The sequence below is a fragment of the Poecilia formosa genome, unplaced genomic scaffold (assembly GCF_000485575.1).
Source record: "Poecilia formosa unplaced genomic scaffold, Poecilia_formosa-5.1.2 Scaffold2382, whole genome shotgun sequence".
NCBI lineage: Eukaryota > Metazoa > Chordata > Actinopteri > Cyprinodontiformes > Poeciliidae > Poecilia > Poecilia formosa.
Window position 1 is genome coordinate 1 of NW_006802321.1, and position 9,761 is coordinate 9,761.

Below are 9,761 nucleotides of genomic sequence, written 5' to 3' on the forward strand. Positions count from 1 at the left end.
AGTTGCTGCCATTTGATCGGTTGATTCAACACTTGCGTTAATTATGAAGTGAATGGTGAGTTTATATTTGCAGTGAAAAATGTTTTGCCTTTAAAGTTTAGAAACTATCAATGATGGTGGTGGCAGCACCAGGCTGGTGAAAGGACCGCATTCAGAATGTTGAACTTCACCTTAGATCAACAGTGAGATGGCTGAAACTGGGACACAATTTTGAGATCCAACAGGATAATAATCACAAACACAAATCAAAACTGGTCTTTAAGCATTTTTATTGGCTGTAAGAATGCCTTTCACTATGATTATTGTGGGCTCCTATTTGGTGAAACTTGTTTTGCTTTCTGTTCCTCATTCTAGTTTTTGTGCTGTCTGTCCACCTCGCGATCGTCTACAGACAAACTGGCTTTTGACGTGGGACTGCAGGAGGAAACGACAGGTGATGGATGGATGGATGGATGGATGGATGGATGGATGGATGGATGGATGGATGGATGGATGGATGGATGGATGGATGGATGGATGGATGGATACTAGTTGTCTTAAAACAGTTTCATTGATGACTTGGACTTTTCAGTAGTGTCAGGCATTCTGACATTTCCATTGTGATCACTGATTAAATGATTAAATGTGGCAGTTATATAATGTCTTTTAGTTGTTTTTTTTTTATTTTGAATTTCCAATCTTTAAGTTTGAAAAATGTATACAAAAAGGTTGACAGAAGTGAGAATTCTGAGTGAGAAAGTTGGAGTTTCTCACTAACCCTGAGATCATCAAATCTGGCTCTCCTTCATATAAATATAATTATAGCTGTAGTGGAAAATAATCACTGACACAACAGTTTGACTATTTTTTATTAATGAAAGTAGAATGCTGTAGATTTGCCAGGCCCCTTCACTGTTCATTTATAAAACCTGCTCTTCTCTTTTGTCTAAGGCACAAACTTAATACAAAAATCTAAGTGGTACTTCTGAATACCTACTCTGTGTCAGATGTCAAGGTTTCCCTCATGTACCACCAGGCCAAGCATTGCTTGTTTGTTTATTACATATTAGGATGAAACAACTGAAGTGCAAAAATGTGATATTTATTTCAATTGTATTTTTTTATTACTGTTATTATTATTTTTTTCCTTTTTTAAAATGTTATAGTTGGTTGGTTAGGTATTGTTAGTAATGTTTCCCAATAACAAATAATTACCCATATTTCCTGTCAATGTTAAACATTTTTTAACTCAAACACTTTGGGCCTCTGGATGACTTCCCTAGCGCCCCTACCACCAGGTTTAGCAAGTTTCTTTGGGAAGCTCTGATATGTATTACTTGCCCTAGAAGACCTTAGAAAAGCTAATAGTAAAGCTGGGTGGACAAACTGCTTCTAGAATTCTCCATAACAGAATCCAAAATTCGTCCTCAGTTCCAACCTTCCTAGGAATTTACCCTCTAAAACTGTGTACTGTACTACACAAAATAAATTAATTTAAGTATTTAGCTACAATTTGTTGCACTTTAAGTAGTTCTTACAGTATTGACTTTGTGTAACAAAAGCAACCAGTCACTCCAGCTTCCTCTGCAGATTCACCAACAGGGGAGCTGGCATTTGCATGAACATCCTGGACCTGCTGCTGCTTTTCACACTTTATTTGCAGGTGCTGACCTTGGTCATCCTCTTGGATGACCAAGAGGATGGAAAGATGTTAGCATTAGCCCTGCACTGCCTCTTGCAGAAAATAGCACAATCCTGTTATTTTCATTTAGTTCATTTTATCAAGCCACTCCCACACTTCCTGTTTCTGCTCTATTAATGGTTGCACAGGGAGATTTTTAAATCTCCCTGTGCAACCATTATATGTTGGATAGAGGGAGCCCTCCCCTTATAGAGGGAGGGCTCTGAGCTGATTTCCAGCACAGTGAATCTTTTTATCACATGTGGTATGTAGTAAAATACAAGAAAACATTAGCCATGTTCCATATCCTCTGTTTTACAGTCTGTGTGTGTGTGTGTGTGTGTGTGTGTGCGTGTGTGTGTGTGTGTGTGTGTGTGTGTGTAGGTGAGGCATGCTGGTGGACCATCCATCCAGCATCAAAGCAGCGTTCAGAGGGAGAGAAGGTTAGAGTGGGAGATGATCTCATCCTGGTCAGCGTCTCCTCTGAAAGATATCTGGTCAGTTGTTGGTCTGTAGGAGAACGTGGGAGCAGCACCAAGCTCTCATCTCTCACTTTTCCTTCCTTGACTTACAAATGAATTTTGTCCTCCTTGTTTTTACTCATCTTCTGCCTTTGCTGCAGCAGCTCCTATAATGATCTATAATGCATATATTGACCTACTGTTTATATCTTAGTGTATACTAAGGCATAACAGCAGACATGTTGGGTCTGTCCAACATTCTCTGAACAATCTCATACAGTTGGTAAAGCATGTTGGACTTGAATGCAGCTTGGAGGCTCAAAGTTCCAGGTTTGCCTCTGTCTACATAGCTAATGATCACACTGACAGCATCAGTGATGCGTTGTCACTCAGGCTCATCAAGTTAATATAAACAGAAAATTGACTGCTGATAATGTTTACTTAACTGTTTACTCAAAGTGTTTTATGCTGGCGCTGATTAGTCTTAAACCAGAATTACTAAGTTTATTAAATTAATGAATATGTACACCTTCCGTGAGTCAGTGAGTCTGTGCTAACAGACAGACTCACTCATCAGCCAGTGGTGAACTCAAGTTCCCCAGTCTACCTGCAGGAAATCTCTTGTCTGTGCGCTGATATCATTATAGAAATATCTCTGCCTGTGTAATTTGACTTATCATGTTTCTTGTAGCATCTGTCCTATGGGAATGGCAGCCTGCAGGTAGATGCAGCCTTCCAGCAGACACTATGGAGTGTGGCTCCCATCTGTTCTGGCAGCGAAGTAGCACAAGGTACGTCATTGAGCAGTTAGTTTTCCCTTCTGGATTCATTTTCCTTCCTGCTTGTGGTCTGGTCCAATCAGCAAATTAACTTCTAAGCTTCTTCAGCTGGAACGTAATGAAAGATGACTTTGACTTTTACACAGGTTTGTTACTCCATTTGGACAAAGTATTCCTACATATAACTTGTAGAAATTGGCCTTACTTGTGATTAATTTTTAGTCTTATTCAGTTTTTTATCCAGTGTCTTAAAGATCCTTAATAATTTTATTCAAGACACTTGAACTGGGTACTTAAAGCCTCCTGACTAGCAGTCAGAGCTCTCCAGGGACTTTACAATAACATCACTCTGTCACAAAACCTGTCAGTGTGTAGAAGAAAAGATTCATTTTGATCCAGGACAAATTCAAGTAGATTAAAAAATTATATCAAAGCTCAAATCACCATTAAGGTCAAGAGGATTTCACTTCTCCCTCTGGTTGCCTCTGCAACTGTTCCCTGTATTCTATCAAGCAGCTTCCAAACTAAGATCAAACCTGAAGCTGAAGCAGAGTTGAAGCAATCAGGCTGCCTGAGGACAAGAGAGAAGGGCTCATAACCGACATCAAGCCTGTTGATAGTCCACGTACAGACAGGCCAGAGTCTGGGAAGCCATGGCAAAAACTGAGCTGGACTGGTTGGGAGGCAGACCCAATGCCCCAATGTTTACATTAATACCAAACTGGGCCAGCACTGGATCACATCTATGTTAGGCAGGGAGAACCTATGGAACCAGTAACTGCAGCTGGCACATGAATTTTACCTTAATCGTGCTGGCAGCCACTTTTTATCCTCCAACAGCTTACTTGAGTATTGGGTTACAGAGTTACAGCAAACTGACAAAAAATATGTCATCCAACCACCAGTCGCTCCAACCAGGATTGATGTTCATCTGGTCTGTGTCACCATCATCAGTTCTAGTTGAACAGTACACACTTTGCTAGGCCTGCAGCCTCGTCTTGTGACAAGTGTTATGTTTCCGTTGTTGTAACCTTAAACTAACTGAGAAATACCCATCATATAAGCCAAGTCTATGTGAAGGGTATTGGATTTATAGATCCTATAAATGCAATACCCTTCACATAAAGAAAAAACTTCTCCAAACTGTCTCAGAAAACCTTCATGATTATGGTGAAAGTCAAAACACTTTCAGACTTTTTTATTACATGAAATTATTATAAGTCAAAATATTAATTGTATGTTTTTAACAGAAACTTACATTAACACAAATGTACCTGCTGCTCTTATTGAAGGTTCTCTTTCAAACCTCAGCTTAGCATTTTTAATCAGAGAAGGAAGAAAAGGTTCTTCTGGTACTCTTAGTTCAAACAACATTTTCATTTGACAGTTATGCCTCATTTCAGCTTCTCAATTTTACCTTCAACCTTTTATCTATGCTGTTCAAATTAAGTATAGCAGAATTATTATATTTTGTGACTTTAATTTACACAACCATCAGTTAAGTCAAGTCATGTCATTTGAAGTTTTTTAACTTGCTAAATTTTATGAATTCTACTAGTTAACCAGCTCACAACCAAGGCCACAAATTATTATTATGAAGATAATTATTAGTTGTTTTTTCTTTGTTTACTTAGTTTGATAAGAATTTTATGGGCTTGTTTCTAGGGATTTTGTCTCTCCTGTTATTAACCTCTGTAAAGTAATTTGGGCCCTTTATTAAGAGATTCCAAATAAGGAGTTCTAAATCCCAGTACTTCTGGGATTAATCAGGATTTAACATAAGGAACCTGCAAGGAGTAACTGAGAATGAGTTGCCTGAGTTTACCAGTCATTATTCTATAATTACCCCACTTCTTTAAGTTCTCTTTCTGCCATATCTTGCAATTGGCACCTTCATGCTCAGCAAAATACTAACAAAACAGCTGCAGGCCAACCATATAGTTTTTATCCCTGTTTCTGTACTCCTATTAGGAGTGTTACATTATACAGTCCATTCTGTCTTTTCTTACGTCGTCTTCCTTCTTTATCCTCTTCATGTTCTATTGTTATTTTTCTCAGTTGTCAGTTTTACTCTGTTGTCTGTAGGTTTCCTAATAGGAGGGGATGTTTTGCGCCTCCTCCATGGACATATGGATGAATGTCTGACTGTTCCATCTGGGGAACATGGAGAGGAACAAAGAAGGTGATGTTGTCTGATATTAAAAATGATTTGAAGAAGTTCAGATTTTAGAGCCTTCTTTCTTTATTGTCTCTTGTTTAAAATACAACTGAATGCTTTTGTCCATGGTACACTGAATATAAATTCTATTTTCTCTTGGTTAAGATGCTAACAAGATGTTACTATTATTTTAGCTTTAATAAGCTAATAAGATGTTAGGTGGAGCATCTTATTTAACTTACATTTTCTTAGGTTGTCAGTATTATGAAGGAGTATTAAAGTTACAGCTATTAGTTTTTGTATTCTGGGTTGTCACCCTGCAGATGAGACTATGAGTATGTAGCTGTGGCTGAGCTGCTGCTGGCAGAAACACTGAGTTCTCCACAGTGACAGAGAGTCAGAGAGTGAGCTCCTTTATGGTTTGAAGATGTTCCCACTGGCTGCAGCCATACTGTTTAACAGCACTGCTGAAAGTGTCTGTGTACTCCCCCTCACTGACAGCAGCTTAGTGTCTGTGATTCTGACTCATCCAGGTGCATAGATATTACTGTACACAGCACAAAAGTAAAACCGCCCAAGAATTGTTTGAATGTCAGAGGAAGTGTTTGTGGTTTGGTGTAATGGCTTCATTTTCTCTCCAGGTCAGTGCACTATGAAGGAGGAGCAGTTTCGAGTCACGCTAGGTCCCTGTGGAGACTGGAGACACTGCGCGTCATGTAAGCACAGCGTGTTCATTGGGCTCATATGCACAGCAAACTGCTCCTTTAACATAAGATCACTGCTATACATAACCACACTCCTACACACTGACAGACACACTTGATCACATAAGTTATTGTGTTCTGTGTCTGTCAAGAAGTTTCCAGCTCCTGCTGCTGAGTAATGAACTGGTAGAGCTCACTGTACTGCTGGCTGCAGAGTGTCAGAGTACAAGTTAAAAATATAACACATTTTACTCAAAATGTGTGCGTCACAAGCCTTTAAATGGCCGTGATGGTTGCTAAGGACTAGCACTGTCACAGCTTGACGTTGTGTTTTGAAAGGATTGCAGACCATTACCATGCATGGTTGCCATGTATCAGATTGTCTACACTGGTCACCTGCATGCAACACTTTGACCACACTGTGTTGTATTCCATTTTTCAGTGATGGTAAAGAAACTATGAACATTATTTTGTGTAGCACTTAAAACTGAAGAAATGTTATGCTGTAATATAGATTTTACAAAAATTGCATCAATAATTCAGTAAAATGCAGCAAAATAGAATCCATTTATACTTGGGTTCACCTTATCAGTAGTCAGCACAATCTCACTGTGATGAATATTAAAGCTACTATATATTACCTGTAAAGAACTAAAGTCATGTCAAGTTTATTTGTGTAAAGCATATCAGTAACAAAACAGTTCAAGGTGCTACACATGATAAAAACATAGCACAATAAGCAATTATGAAATGAGCAGTAAACAATAAATTTTGTCGAATGCCATCATCAAAATCATTGAGAATAATAAATACTAAATATATTGTTCAATGTTCCAGTTATTATTGATCAAAAGCAGCTCTAAACAGGCAGGGTTTTAGTTTAGATTTAAATTAGTTTTGCAGTTTTCTGGAAGTTTGTTTCAGATTTGTGGTGCATAGAAACTGAATGCTGCTTCTCCAGGTCTGGTTCTGGTTCTGGGAATGCACAGCAGAACCAGAACCAGAAGACCTGAGAGGTCTAGAAGGTTGATCTTTCATGTATTTTGGTGCTTAGCAAAACCACAATCTGCCCAATGCTCTTAGTGGACTCTCAAAGTCTTTCTGAGACAACAGTAGCCACTGCTGACTGAAGCACAGCACATCTCTCTGACATGACAAATACAGAATCATTTCTATATTTAATCATGGCTGATTGACCCGATTGGAGTGTGAAAACTGAACTCATATTAACATGATGCGAGCTGATAAACATTAAACGTTTTTTTTCCACATTTGTTTTACACTGTTTAGATCTAATTGAATAATTACTTGCTGTGAATAAGTGTGCCTGCAGGGTGGACCTATTGGTACCATCTTGATTATATTCTATTTCTATGTACATTTATAAAATAATTTTTTTTAGAATATTATTGAAAAGTTAATTTATTCCAGTAACTCCATCACAAAGAGAAACACATTATACAGATTTATTCCACTCAGTCTGATATTTTCCAGACTTCATTTCTGTTGGTTTTACTTATTTTCAGCTTCTATTTGATGAAGCATAACATTAAAGATTAGAATGCTATGTCAGACCAATTAAAACACAATTTTAATCCAGAAATATAAGCTTAATGAAAGTTATGTTTAATATTTGCTTAATTGTTGTCATTTTCTAAATGTAGATTTATTTTGACAAATGTGCTGCATCAGAACTGGTGGTGTTGAAAGCTGTGTTTGCTCTTGTGTTTTTTCCAGGTGGAGTGGGAGTCATATCCGATGGGGTCAGCCTTTCAGACTCAGACATGTGACCACAGGGAAATATCTGAGCCTGACTGAAGACAAGTCTCTTCTTCTGATGGACAAAGAGAAAGCCGATGTGAGGTCCACTGCCTTCTGCTTCAGGTTGTCCAAGGTAAATCCTCAGTGAAGACCACCACAGTGCCAGGGAATACAAGTGACAATTTGACTGAGTTTTTGTTCTCTGATGCCGATCAGGAAAAGCTGGACCCTGGTGTGAGGAAGGAGGTGGACGGGATGGGTACACCAGACATTAAATATGGTGACTCTGTGTGCTATATTCAACATGTCAACACCTCCCTGTGGCTTACATACCAAACTATTGATGCAAAGTGTGCACGCATGGGTGGAGTACAGAGAAAGGTATTATGGTATACATTTAATTCATTTAGTCTTTAATGTGTTTTCAGCAGACCTTTCTGGATTCAAGGCCGCTGTGAATAACTGTAAGAGACCAATAGTGCCAGAGATTTCAACTGCAGATACACCAATCTTGGTGTATCTGCAGTTGAAATCTCTGGCAGTCTTGGTATATCTTACTAACTTTTACAATAAAAACAAAGTACTTGTTTTTCATCCTGAATAAATTTTAAAAAATAATCTTAACAATAAACTGATGTGATATAAAACAATGACATATCATCAAGAGCCCACAGTTACAGAGCTGTTTCTTTGCAAACCATCCTGGTGGTGGGACCAGTAGGGTCCCAACACCCAACACAAATGAAAGCCAACCACATGAATTACAGAATATCTCATTTTCTCCTATGCAATAATATTATAATGCACAAACAGTTTAAAAGAATACGTTACAAGATTTTCCTTGGTTTTTTTATGTCTAAGTTCATATCAGAGGAAAAAGTTCTGATTTATTGTTAGATTTTTGAATCACTGAGTTTTTTTATTGCAGTTAAACATAAGCCTTTTCATCATAATTATTGAGATACTTTAACAGCTCAGGCAAATGTTACACTGTGTGTAGAGAGAGAGCAGTGTTTGTTACACAGCTCTGCAGTTAAACTTACATTTTATAACAAAGACCAAATGGTTACATTGCTTACAATTTCATCTCCATTTAGCTCCATATATTAGCTATTTGAATCATTGGCACCTTTTACAGATGTAGTGCAGTTAGTACTGTTACATTGCTAACAGATGTTTCTGTATGTCATTCCCTGTAGAGCTGGTATTAAACTGTGAAACATTTAAATCCAGCATGTTCCATAATACTATGATTTTTTTTCAGGAAGTTCCAACAGAGCAACTTCCAACTTCTTATCTGCTGACAAATTAGTCTCCTTTGTGCCAACGTGAACAAACAGGCACCTTGTATGCTTCATCTAATCTAATTTTAAACTCTTCACTGACACCCAAAATATTAAATTGAGCCTCAATATTTTTTTCAGAATTTTAGTTTACAACTGACCATTCAGAGATTAAGACCTGTTAACTGTAAAATTGGCAGTTTCACTCATCTTTGATGTATTTCAAAACCAGATAAGAAGAACTTTCAGCCATCGAAAGGTCCTACGGTGCTAATGCTGTCGAGACCCAGTTCTTAGTGCTTCATCAAACATAGACTTGCAGGATATTGTTTTGACACTATACATCTTTTTTAAAATCCCAGTTCATTCACGGTGGTGATCAGAGAGTGATTCAGTATTTTCTGGGGGATTTTGTTGGTTTTGTGTGTGTGTTTTTTTTAGGCCATCATGCACCATGAAGGTCACATGGACGATGGGCTCACTCTGTCTCGGTCACAACATGAGGAGAGCCGGACTGCCAGGGTCATCCGCAGTACCGTCTTTCTCTTCAACATTTTCATCAGGTGTGTTCTGCTACACACTCTCACCTTCACACTTTATTTACTAGAGATGTCACAACAGAGCACTGACAGTTTGAGTAAAACAAGTAAGTGCATCTTCTAAGCATCATCTCACACATTTTCATTGATAAACTGGAGTAGGAGCTCTATGAAGGATGGTCATTTGTCAGTTTATCTTATACAAATTATACAAAGCTATTTCACTGCTTTTTAACAGAGATTAGGGAAGGTTTACTCACCCTGTCATTGACTGATATAAAAAAGAGTCTGCCACACTTTTCTTTGGGGCCAGTGACAAAGATGCCTTCATAGTTACCTGAGTGCCTTACTGCTGCTGAAGTCAGAAAATGTCTGCCCGTCTTGTCTAGTGTTTTGTTGTGGGATGAAAATAGTTT

At 38.2% G+C, this 9,761-nt stretch overlaps 1 protein-coding gene across 1 annotated transcript; it reads left to right on the forward strand.

The window, feature by feature from the left end:
• The first annotated feature begins 271 nt into the window (after positions 1–271).
• LOC103133213 (ryanodine receptor 2-like) lies at positions 272–9,484 on the forward strand. Its single transcript, XM_016667788.1, has 8 exons — positions 272–433; positions 2,045–2,157; positions 2,813–2,912; positions 4,986–5,082; positions 5,700–5,774; positions 7,500–7,656; positions 7,740–7,904; positions 9,248–9,484. The coding sequence occupies exons 4-8, from the start codon at positions 5,030–5,032 to the stop codon at positions 9,467–9,469; spliced, it is 672 nt and encodes a 223-aa protein (XP_016523274.1). The 5' UTR covers positions 272–433; positions 2,045–2,157; positions 2,813–2,912; positions 4,986–5,029; the 3' UTR covers positions 9,470–9,484.
• The last annotated feature ends 277 nt before the right edge of the window (positions 9,485–9,761 follow it).